At 46.4% G+C, this 12,759-nt stretch overlaps 1 protein-coding gene across 1 annotated transcript; it reads right to left on the bottom strand.

Moving 5' to 3' along the window:
* Positions 1-6,299: 6,299 nt before the first annotated feature.
* RIT1 (Ras like without CAAX 1) lies at positions 6,300-12,678 on the bottom strand. The gene is made up of 6 exons (XM_056322540.1): positions 12,543-12,678; positions 12,350-12,471; positions 11,843-11,899; positions 10,779-10,852; positions 10,124-10,315; positions 6,300-9,072 (listed from the first exon to the last, which is right to left on the bottom strand). The coding sequence occupies exons 2-6, from the start codon at positions 12,441-12,443 to the stop codon at positions 8,842-8,844; spliced, it is 648 nt and encodes a 215-aa protein (XP_056178515.1). The 5' UTR covers positions 12,444-12,471; positions 12,543-12,678; the 3' UTR covers positions 6,300-8,841.
* Between the last annotated feature and the right edge of the window lie 81 nt (positions 12,679-12,759).

The following is a 12,759-nucleotide window of genomic DNA, read 5'->3' as shown; positions in this document are numbered from 1 at the left end:
CCGGCTCTCTCCGACTGTACCCCGGGACAAAGATGAAAACAACCTGCAACAGGTGCCTCTCCCATCACCGGTGACGTGCTTGGTACTACTGAGGAAGGAGCGGCAGAAGAGCCGGAGAAGTTCCATGAGCTGGACGTGGCCCCTGCCCTGGTGACCCGCTCCCACATTGCTGGACGCAGCAGTTGGACTCGGCGCTGCACACATAGAAACACTGGCAGCCACCGAGGTTGAGCAGGTAGCGACCCACACGACGTGCACACGCATCCGAACGCGATGCCCAATGACCCGAGACACGGTGGGTTATTTCACACCATTCTCTGCACTGCGACTGACCGCAGCGTTTAACCTCTGGCTGTTATTTCTCATGGTAATAACCAGGGTTATAAGAGCGGTTGGCTGAAACTGCTCAGCCAAAGCGCACAGGCGCTGGTTATTTTCTACTTATTGTGCAAAATGTGAGAGAAAAATCTCTCTTCATCCTTCCCTGCTTGGCTTCCGCGCCTTGTGCTGCCTGCCTCTAACAAACGTCCTGTTTCAGGTTCTTACACCATTCAGCTGAAGCAGAAACAAAAGAATTTGCATAAGAAAAAGGAGGAGGAAAAAAAAAAAGGCAAACAGAATGGGTTTGACAAACCATGAAAAGAGAAATGGTTTTGTGGGGAGCCTGGAAGCTCGGCCCTGACTCCCTTCCCACCTTCCCGGGGCCGGCGTGCTGGTGCCACTGAAACCAGCAGGATTCTGCGCCGCTTCCAGCACAACCGGGTCTCTCCTCCTCCGGCAGCTTCTGCCTCACCTAATTCCCGGTAGGAGCCAGGCACGTTGCCACAGCAATGTGATTCACTCCTGATGGCAGATGCTGGGTCAGGGCTGTTCCAGTTCTACCATTCCGTGATTCCTTTCAGCAGGCAGGGACGGGAACAGCTTTGTCGTCCCCCCCCAAGCCCCAGATACTCAGGGCTGCAGCCGCCGTCAGGGGCTTCAGGGTGCCCTTTCGCCCTCACCAAAACGCAGCAACTGGATCCTGAGTGTTCAACGAGCCGTTCCACCGTGTCAGCCAGGTTGCAGGGCCCCAAGGTTGCTGTCGTTAACTTGCATCTGCTCCGATAACTGTTTAAAGCCAAGCTGGTCCCTTTCAGAGCCTGCAGCACCGGAGGCCACTGCGCCCGCGCACCAGTGCCTGCCCCGGCGTCGGCGTCTGAGCGCCCCGTTGCGCGTCTGTCCTGCAGAACAGAGACAGTTCTTGGGGAGATGCTTTCTCTGTTGGGCCAAATGGGAAACGGGACAGGAAAGGAAAAACATAAGTGAGTAAAACATAAGGAAGTGGCAGAAAAGGCAATGCCCAGGAAAAAAAAAACCATACCAAAAAATAAAAACAACAAACAAAACCACCACCACCCCAAAACCAAAATGACCCTCCCCTTTACCTCTGCTGTATTGCACAACAGTTGGACCCTTCTTCCAAACGTGGATGGGCCCATACTGACAATTTTTAGACTCTACCTCAACACAGAACCTGTTCCATTATATACATTATTACATTAATTCACCTGGTTCTGAAATCAGGCATCTCAGAGGACTCAACAGCCGCTTAGGGACGTCCCATTATCACTGAAGAAGAGCAGCCAGCTGCTGGAAAAAAAAAAAATATTAGCAGTGCACCTAAAATCAATGAGAGTGGGGGGAGCATGATACCCTCCCCTGCCCGCGAAATTCCCCAGTGAAGCTGTGGGGAGGCTCGGGGACACTGTGCACGGCTGGTGTCCAGAGGGTGAGGGATGTTCGGAGTCACTGTGCACTCAGGACACGTGAATTTCAGCTGGGACAGGGGAAGGGCTGGACCCATCCACATCCAGAAAAGAATATAAAACACGGGCAAAATTATTTGGGGAACATTCAGATTACATCACCTTGACTTTTTAAAAATTAACACAAGCAATGCAACCCACCGCAGGGAGCTCACCGCCTGCATTTTTGGTCCTGAGATGAATGTTAATACACAGACATCAACATGCAGATTCAGCTGACACTCAGAAAGGGAAAATGTAAAAAAAGTGTCTGATTCCTTCCTGCTGGTGAATGTAATGAGACGAACAGCTCAGCAAAGCAAGATTTAGCAAATACAAAGTGCCTCACAGTATTACGCTGTTAAAAGAATTAATTACAACACTGAGATCTATGTACTAAAATCTTATAATTAAAAGAACTACATATGTCACACCTTAGGATATATATTTAGGTCTCTGAAAGGAACACCAGGAGTGTAGGCAGGAGAAAAATCCATGTGTTGCCACGCATAGAATCATTACAGCACAAAGCCTAAGCTGATGCTCTCAAGTTAATTTTTTTCTTATAATAATATAGCAGTAACGGGTTTGGTAAAAAAAGTATAAAAGGATTGAATAGCAAAGGTGCCCTCACACAAAAGCTGCACAGCCCAGACACAAAAATCCAACAGCAAGCCTGTACAGAGCATCATCTGATCATGCTGGATGTTGTCAGATCGAACCCACGCTTTGGCCATCACCAACCTATAGGATGGGGCATTTTAAAAGTTGTTGTTACCGATACTCTGCAGAGAACATCTGTATTTCCAAATAACTCCCCTATCGTGCTCACACGATGACTCTAGAGGACTATTCCACCTTTTCTTACCCTGTCTTCCAAGTGCTGCACTGTATTATTTGTAATACAGAAGAGGAAAACAAAACACACACTAACCCACAGAAAAAAACCCACCAAAACCAAAAAGCAAACAAGATAAAAAGATTAAAGCAAATTCATCCAAGTGTTCTCTGAGATCTCACAGCAATATTGGTTTTAGTGGTTTGTGTGGAATAGCAAGACCATGCTCATGCAGATGCTTATCTTCAGGCCATGCCACAAGCTTTGTGCTTTTTCCTTTTCGTCCTTTCTTAGTCATCCTTGGGTAATGTTTCTCAGTACTGAGTTTTGGTAATGTTTTCAGAGGACTTTTTCCTGTATTTCTTGGATTTATTTCTTCATAGAGCATTCAAATTACACGCAGGATTTAAAGCTGATTATTAGTAAAGAAAGCATTTGTCAGAATTAACCTTTCCAACCCACTCAGTGATGATTACTTCTTCCACTGCGGGCTATCGAGTGGCTTCGCCGTTAGAGCGCAAATTCAAGTCAGATGCTTTTTGTGCATCTTCTGTCGATTTAACGCACAGACTCACTGGAAGAAATTACTTCAGCCTATGCCAAGCGAAATGTGCCATTTTCGCTCATTTGCTGGGGCGAGGTGCTTGCTAGGATAGAGTTGGTTTGCCCCGGAGAACAAAGGACAGCTCAGGAGCATCCGCCTGGAGCTTGTAGGTTCACTCGCACCCAGATTTACACAGGTGTAAAACAGACCCCACACCAGCAGCTGCTGCCCATGACCCAGATACTTGACTTGATCATCTGGTTTCTACATAGGATTTTGCTTCACTCCTCCAGTCTTGTGACACAAGTGTTGCTGCTTTAATTCAGCAGTAATTTTGGCATCGTTTGGGGTTGGGTGGTTGGTGGGGGTTTTTTTCACTTCTCAGTTACATGTAATTAACCTCCATGTATCTTAAATTTTACCAATTTTGCACTTTTTGAGAATGACTTCTTGTCCTCTTGACAAGCGGCTGACCTCTATGAACAGCGATTCTGCATTCCCACGATACAATCTCGCAAAGCAAACCTGTACCAGCACCGCATCAAGGATTTTCTTCGTACGCTCCAAGCGGACAGCGAACAGCAACATGTGCTCAACTTCACACCCACACCCACGCCGACAGCGTTAGACCCTCCATAGCTGAGATTCCTTCATTCCTGGTGATGGATACGCTGTTTGGGGGCAGATCTTGGCAATTACAACCTGAAACGCCTTTGAGCCTGCCCTTAGGGAGGTGAAGCACTGCAAAGCTCGCTCTCCCCATACGTCTGACACCTCTGCAAACCCTCACGGACCCAGGCAACCAGGATGCAAAATGGACCCACTTTGCTCCATAAGGTCGTTTTTATTTCAAGGCTCCATTACAGTAAGCTTTTATGTAAGAACTCCACTCCTGTGACTTATTTAGGTGACAGATAAATGGCACTTCACAATCATGTTGGAGGAAGAATTCGAAGAATGTAGTGGTAGGAATTTTTTCATCCCACAGGTTTTTTCATGCCCTGTTAAGAAAGAGGTCACTGCTGGGACAACTGAAACAGCTTCCAAAATTCTACGGAGAAGCCTAAAATCTAAGCTCTTAGTCATCTGCTTCTTAATTAGAGGTCTTCCCCTAATTTGCCTCTAGATCTTATCACAGTACCTACATACAAATTTTTAGTGTCAATGTTTGTGACTTGATTTGGTCTACGCTTTGAAGTCACATAGCCAAAAAGGATGCAAGAACAGCCTTTTCTTCTGGTCTAAATTATGGTTCCTGTAGTTACGGAGAACACAACAGATATGGAGCAAAACTAGTGAAGAACCATCACTGAACACAAGCCAACACGCTGGCTTGGGATCAACTGGCCCAATCTGTAGCCAATAACACGCACAACAGCGCGATCCGTGACAGCACAGCGTTAGAAAAAAGTGTTTCTGCTCTTTACTGGGCGTGTATCACAGGATGGGGTAGGTGGGGGGTGAAGCAGCTGGTGAACCGTATTTGCGTTGTTTGGATCTCACCTGCGACTCTCAAGCAAAGCTGTCCTGGAGGAAGAAGGAATGTCAACTCTGAAAAATGATGAAACCCGAAAGCAGCATGAGCAAGGCAACAGCGTCTGCAGCAGACGGGTTACTGGGAAGCCCCGAGAGAACACGCGCTAAGCCCGTGGTGTTCAGTGTATTCTTGGTCTGCAAAACAGAGCGAGCTGTGATAGAGCACGGCTTTTGAGGTAGTCAAAGCCAGGCAAACCCGGAGTACTTCCTAGCAGGCTTAGAAAGGAGCTGCACCATTAAATGACTGGCTGGAAACAGGGCAAAAAAACAGCACGCAGGAAGAAAGTAACGCTACCAAAGCTATCGCTCTTGTATCACTTACTACTACTCATAAAATACCCTGAAGTCATTTGATGTTGCTAAAAACATCATGCAGGCCTAGCCTACCAAGTTTTCACTGATTTCTAATTTTTTAAAGCTTCTTGGATAAAGAGCAGCTTCTGAAGTGCGCCTTAAACTCACCTCTACTCGTCAGCCAGGTGGTGATGGCCAGAGGTGTTACTTCTGGTACGTGAGGTATAAAGGAAGGATAACCAAACCACATGCCACGTACATGATTCATGGCTGTAACATGTAAGAGTTACCCTTCTAGGAATCTTGCATTTAGCCCAAAATTACAGTCCCAAGAGGCTTCCTCATGAAAGCAAAAGCAGGTAACACGTACCAGGCCATCAACCAGGGCGAGATTTACCTGCCGACTCATCTGTTTAGACAGGAAAAGAGTTACAGCCGTAAACCCGATCAGGGACCGTACTGCCACAACCACTACAACGCGAAGCGTTGCTCCAGACTGGAAAAATCACACAACAGAGTTACTGCTGCAAGCCATGAGACAATTCTTGCAAGACTAAGAAGTTATGAGAGATGGTAGCTGGGGATGCTGCTAGCCAGCACCTGGTAAACGTGCTAGGAGATGCTGATGCTGCGCGCAGAAGCGAAAACGTTCCATCCTCGGCCGCAGGACCGTCACTCACAGGATGCTACAAGGCGAGATCCTGTCTAACCCAGCGCCAGCGATGGCAGCAGCCTGTCGTTAGTCAGAGCACGAGGGACACCTGGCAACTTTGGCTTCAGCATAAAAACCTGAAGGGAAGAAAAAACAGCAACTATACCAACGGCCCAAAGGACTCTAAACACAGCTGCCTTCTACAAAGTACAAATACAGTATCTATATATAGTACAGGATAATAAAATGCAAACCACCAACGCACAGAGAAACCGAGGCAGTGGCAGGCACAGAGGGAATGCTTCAGCCCGTGCCCCAGCACTCAAAGATGCAGACACTGGCCTCACGCAGCTGCTACTGCCCTGGTCACAGCTAAAACCTGGGATGTCAACGCACCCGACGCAGAGCATGCGGCGGTAACACAATACAGCTGCAAAACATCCAGATCATATTTAAACTATTCAGCACCACAAAGTTTTAGGTTTTGCACCACTTAAACATAACATACTAACTCCCCCCCCCCTTTTTTTTTTCCAACCAAGGTAAGGATTTTCCAACATAATTTACAAGCACATCACAAGTTTTCCTTCTTCAGCACCCTCAGGCTGAACAGCCCCCTGCCCATCACACTAGATACCACAGATTACAACATCAAATGCAAATGTTTGTATTAAAAATTATATATTGTGTCAAATAAAACAATTCTGTGTACAAATTTATACATGACAAAAATAAAACTCTTTTTGAATAACACTGTGTAAAAAAAGTGCTGCTGTTCTGATGTAATAATTCTATAAGCAACAGGCTCACAAAGGCATTAGTAAACACTTAAATTGCATTGAAGGGATCACATAAGGCACAGACATCAGTTATTTAGAAGTTAAAATAGTCCCAATACAGCTTTCAGTCGGCTGACAGGTTACCTTTACACATTATCTGAAAACTCTGAATGTAGGAGGCTGGCTAATATCCCATGTTAACTTACTGTATCAAGGAAAAACACAGGGAGAACTTGTGATCACCCCCAGGCCCCCATTCAGCATTTCCGAAGGCTGGTCTGGCATAATTGTTAACGTGACAGAATCAGCAACTGCTTTTAGAGCAACTTCTTATCTGTTGCCTCCTTCTTCTCCCCAAACTTTCTGCTAGATTGTTTTCCTAGGATTTTTATCTGAGTTATAGACAGCATTTAATCCCAACAGAGAATGAGGAGGAGGGCTTTTGGTCCTCAACCAGTAACTACTGACAAGACGCACACAACTGCTCGCACAGTTAACATAAAAGAGGTCTTAAATTCTGAACAACCTGAATCATTCTCAGCCTTTTTCAATCACAATATGTGTGATTATTACCAGTGTAGTGTAACACTGGAGCACTGGAAGGAAATGAGAAACAGAAACTAATTTAAATGTTTAGCTGCTCAGCCACAAACAGAATACAAAATTTAAGCCCCCTCCAAATTTCTCGTTGTAAGGGTTTGCTAAATCTTACACAAAGAAAATACTCTTAAAACCAACAGGCACAGAATTTCCAGTTGTATCTTAAGCAACAAGGAGTTTAACAAGAAAAAAAGCTTAAGTTTATACATTTGCCACCCTCGCTTCTTGTACTAATCCTTTTACAGATGAATTTTCAGTTTTGACTGCATTAGCACATGCAGCGCACCAAGACTGGCATTGCAGGTCTGAGTTTTGATCAGTAAGATTAACGTTTACTGACACAGGTGATCGGAGAGTAACAGACGCTATGCTACACTTAGTCTAAGCACTTTCACTCTTAAACAGAAGGATTCTAGGCACTTCATTCTCTGAGAAATTTGCATTAACCATGTCTGAGTTACCTACATTTGTTCTATTACTAAAAAAAAATTCCAGAGGAACACTAGACATCCATCTCTCTGCTGGATTTAAATTCTCTAAGTGATGTGTATGTTAATCAGCTGGAAAGCAGAGAATCTCTCTCCGTATGCCGGGTCTGCCTCAGCAGCACTTTCTTCACCAGACTGTTCTTTGTCGAGCATAAAAAAACCGGCACCTGCGCTACCTGGACCGCCTGCGTGCGTCAGGTCAGGGATGTGGCGAATGTCAGGACTGTCACCGTGCCCAGCTAACTGCTTCCTTCCACTGCACGAGCAATTCTGCTTTTAAGACTGCACTGGAACAATCTCACCGGTACTAGGGATATTAATTCTGGGCCCAGATACCTCAGTATCAGTCATTTTCTCTACAAAGTAGTTATCATAGAATAATTTGAAATTACTATGTTAGAGACTTCTACTTAACAAAGATACTGGCTCCTTTTAAGACAAGAGCATAAAACTGAATGTAAATAAATAAGCCAGCGCACCGTTACAGCTACGATTTTTAACAACCAAGTCAGAAAATTCAAAGCTGTGGTTTCTGCAGCACCTACAGCATTAAATTACACATGCTATGGCAACACAGTAAATGCTATATACAGTAGGAAAATGCTACATATTCATGTGCTGTTGCCAAGTTATAGCTGCCATAGGAACCATAATTTGCTTTTTCTGACTTGTTTAGAATCCCACCTACAACACCGCTGATTATGATAGTTTAGATAAACTTGTACAAGTGTTCCACATTACTTCTGATGGAAAAAAAAATCTATTCAATGAGAACACAAGAACTCTAGCACAGTTTTGCTCACACCTATACACAGCCGTGGCCGCTAGTCACGACACACACTTTGTAAACTACTTTTCAGCACAACCTCAATAGCCACCTTTCGTGATGTGGGTTACTGTTCCGGAGAGCAGCAAAATTTTCTGGTGCAAACAACTAGGAAAAAAATTAATTAAGTTAGGTTGGGTAGAACTTCAGCAATATTTTAACACAATTCAGCTTCCAGCACGCAGTGACCAAAGACAAACATTCAAAGTGCAGGGACATAAACCTATCAGCATTTGTAACCAATGTCATACAAGCAACATTTGCTGGATCCAGTAAAAAAATGGACAGAACAAAAGTATAACTGTTACTGTGTCTGAAATTAAATACCCAAAATTAAGGGAATATAATTCTAAACAAAAATAATTGGTAAAAGTAATGCGTTCCCTCACAAAAGTCCCATCAGGTTTAAAACACGCTGTCAAAATGTTGTCACTAAACTGCTTTGGTTACAAATGGCTGTTCACAGGTTTGGTTTTGTTTTGCAGAGGAATTCTCTTTGTTCAAGTGACCGAATCCTTCTTCCTTCTAAATGGTGACTTCAGTCTTTTCCACATGCTGCTTTTCGGTTTTGATTTTTTTTCCATTGCCATTACTGCTTCTTTTTCTTTCCTGCGGATTTCTCGCACAAGAGCATGAAATACATCATCAATATAGTAACGGTATGCAGCTGAAGTTTCAAAAAAAGGGCAGTTGAATTCTCGTGCTAAAGCAGAGCCTTCTTCTTTGGAGACCTGGGGAAAGAAAATGTTCACGCTTGTCAAGAAAGCCAAACCCAGGAAGTTTTATTTCTTTACCGTTTCTTGCTCTGCTTCTCTTTAACTGTGCACGCACCCTCCCAATTCCAGAACAGCCCGTTTCCACTGACCTCTAAATTTTTCTCCACAAACCTGTTTTTCTTTCACTTTCACTCACTGCTACTCTAGCAATGCAATCATCTGCAAGAGACTCTTCTGGACACTAACGAAACAGCAATGTCCTTCAAATGAGTATTTTTTTCTTGGAGTCCAATCTAGAAGTTGCCTAACACAAGCTGTCCTCAGCCCTAAGCCAAGCATTTGTCAGTTTGGTAAACTAAGAGTATTTCCTTCACCTGGTCAAAATTATGATGTTTGTCAAACTACTACCCAGAACCAAGCAAAACCCTTCCAAAAAAACCCCACAAACCCTAAAACCAGCCTTGCTGAGGCCACAGAAAAGCAACACTTGCTCCTCATTCTATACATCTTTTAGCACGGGTGTTTTACCAGTCACCCTAATTTTCCTGCTACAACGCACACTGAAAATTCATCTAATTCCAGGTATACAGAGAGCACCTCTGGAACTTGTTTTCCAAAGTACATTCCCTTCAAGTGAAGCTCTGCTTCAAATTGTCTTCCCACAGACAGCAGTTACTGTTTTCTTAATTTTCCTTTCTGTCCATTTTTATCCAAGTTCTCCATTTCTAGAGCACTTGCATCTGCAATTTGTACTACTATCTGCAAGTGGTTTACAGAATGCTAAGTCTCTATTAACAGTATCCCCTTTCATGAATGAAAAAAAAAAAAAAACCAAACCAAAAACCAAGAGCAGCTGAGACCCAAAGCATCAACTTGAAGACTTTACTTTGGCGGCTGCTAAACGCGTTTGGTTATTCGACACATTCAGGATTAAACAAGTACTTCTCTACTGTTCATCTTGCTATATAGTGAAGAAGCAAAACAATTACAAGAGCATAACCTCTCGTATTACTGCATTTTACAACAGAAGTAGCTTGTAGTTATGAGCCTCTGTTCGGCCATTTACCTGCCGTAGCTGTGTCAGATCAGATTTATTTCCCACCAGGACCACGGGAGTGTCATCAGTGCGTCGAACACGATATATTAGCTGTTTGAACTCACGCACTTCATGGAAACTGCGCCGGTCTGTGATTGAATAACAGATGATAAATCCCTCGCCAGCCCTCATGTATTGGTCTCTCATGGCCGTAAACTCTGCCTAGAAACAGACAATTACATTTCAATTGCACAAATACAATGACAGCCTAATTTGCTCTGAATGGGAAACACAACATGCATTCCAAAACCAGCTGCACAGGAACTCTTGTAAACAAGCTGGTCATCTATCTTCTTGTCCTGTTACATGTATGTATGGGATCGACACCAAGTTTCTCTTGCTATAGAAATCATACTAACACGTCACTGATCAGCCAATTGCCTGCTGATCATGAACAGCAAGGTGCAAAAGAGAAAGCACTACGTGAAACCCAAGTACCACCTGAGCTGCCTACCTAGAGACAGTATGTTACAAATGTTAAAAGCAATATAATGCTTAGAAGAAGTAAGAGAGCTCAAAAAATTTTTGAAAGAAAAGACAGGCATACTTTTACAGGAGTTCTGTCCCTACACCTGACCATTACAGACTTCTTTACATCCTCCCAATTTGATTATTACTCACATACCTGCCCTGCTGTGTCCAAGATATCTAGATTGGCAGGTTCATCATCGATGCGTATTCGGATTTTATAAGCATCCTCTGTGATCCACGGCACGTCAGAAAGAATGAGATTGGAATACAATTGCAATACTCATTAGTCATCAATTCACAAAGAAAATGTTACGCTACAAGAACCTAATCTGGCAATATTACTATACCACATGAGTCTCATCTTTGCTTAACAAATAACAAATTAAAAATCAATTTTTAATTGTCCTGGTGTGATTTAGTATCCTCCCAACTGTTTGCTAAAATCATGCTATTGTACACGCTATTTCTGGCAGATATGTGGCCACATCCTATAAATTAATTTTGGACACCTTGGTAGAAAGGACAGAGTAAGAGCATTAAGTTTTTCTCAAAGCCAGAAAATACCCGTGATTCAGGAGAACTGGCCACACCAATTGTCATCTTCTTAGCTGTAAGACAGTAACTATCGTGTCCCTCTCAGTCAGCACTCCCACACTACAACAGCACGCTTTCAACATGAAGCTGGCTGCTTTTCCCGCTTTTCCTTTGACAGCATAACTGTAGGCTAAGGCTTCCCTTAGAGTCGCTGCAAAACTTATTCAGAAATACAGTAACTTGTTAAGCATTTCCATTCCTCCCAATTTCTAAAACAGAGCACACTTTGGCCTGTCAGATGTATTAATTAAGCAGAGAGCTGATTAAGCAGGGCTGAGCTACAGCAAGGAGACTAGGGGTTTTTTTAATAGACAAGTAATAATCACTTAGAAGCAGGTTTTCATCCTTGTCTGCCAATGCACAAACAAATACAGAGCGCGCATACCCTGAATGGCTGTGACAGCAAAGTTAAGGATCTAAAACTCACATATCCCAGCCCTCACGGCAGCCTCAAGACTCTTAATACCTTTGAAATTAGTGATTTTAGGGACCTGGGTCCTCAACCTACAGCCACACGTAAAGCTTTCTTTTCACTGAGGACTTTAAAGGAGCGGCCCCCCAGCAGCTTCACCTGCTCAGAGAGGGCGCGAGCAGCAGGGAGGAGAAAGGAGGGATTTTCCTCACCAATTGTGGGATCGTGATCCTCTGGAAACCGGTGGCTGATGAACTGCATGGTCATGGCTGGAGACACAAACGAGAGGCACAATCGCAGCAGCCCGGGTCAGCGCGGCCGGCCCGGCGCCCCCCCGCACACACCCGAACCCGGCAAGAGGCGCCGCGCCCGGAGCGGGGCCCGGGGCCGCCACGGGAGCCCCGGCGGGTGGAACAACCTCAGCCCCATGGGCCGGGTGCGGGCGGAACGCGGGGGGCAGCGCGGGCCCAGCGCCCCCCCGCCTGCCCCAGAGCCGGGCCCCGCACCGCCCCAGCGCTCTCCCCCGGGATGCCCCAGCGTCCCCCCCGGGCCGGCCCAGCGCTACCTCCCCGGGATGCCCCAGAGTCCCCCCCGGGCCGCCCCAGCGCTCTCCCCCGGGATGCCCCAGCGTCCCCCCCGGGCCGCCCCAGCAGGACGCATGGGTCGCCCCAGAGCCGGGGGGGTACACGGCCCGCCGGGGCCGCCCCCGCCGTACGCACCGCTCTTGCCGACGCCACCCGCGCCCAGCATCACCAGCTTGTACTCGCGGGACTGTCCCGGGGCGCCGCCGCCCGGGCGGGCGCCGGAATCCATCTCCTCAGCGCCGCAGGAGCCGCCGCCGCTGGGGAGGAGACGAGAGCGTGAGCACCGGTACCTGCGCCGCGGGCCCTGCCCCGCCGCCCCCCGCCTCACCGTCAGGCTGCTCCGCGCCGCATCCCACCGGCCGCGCTGCGGGACGAGGCAGCGACGCCAAAATGGCGGCGGCTCCTCCACCGCCCGCGAGCGGCCCGGCCCCGCGCGCCACGCCCAGGCCGCGGCGGCAGGGCGGGGCTCGGACGGCGGCCCGGAGGGGCCAAAAAAGCCCCGCGGCGCCCGCGCCCGGCCCGAGGCCGCTCCCGCATCTGCTCCC

The sequence above is a fragment of the Falco biarmicus genome, chromosome 19 (assembly GCF_023638135.1).
Source record: "Falco biarmicus isolate bFalBia1 chromosome 19, bFalBia1.pri, whole genome shotgun sequence".
Classification (NCBI taxonomy): Eukaryota; Metazoa; Chordata; class Aves; order Falconiformes; family Falconidae; genus Falco; species Falco biarmicus.
Note: the sequence above shows the minus strand (reverse complement) of the source record. Positions and strands in the feature narration are given on the sequence as shown.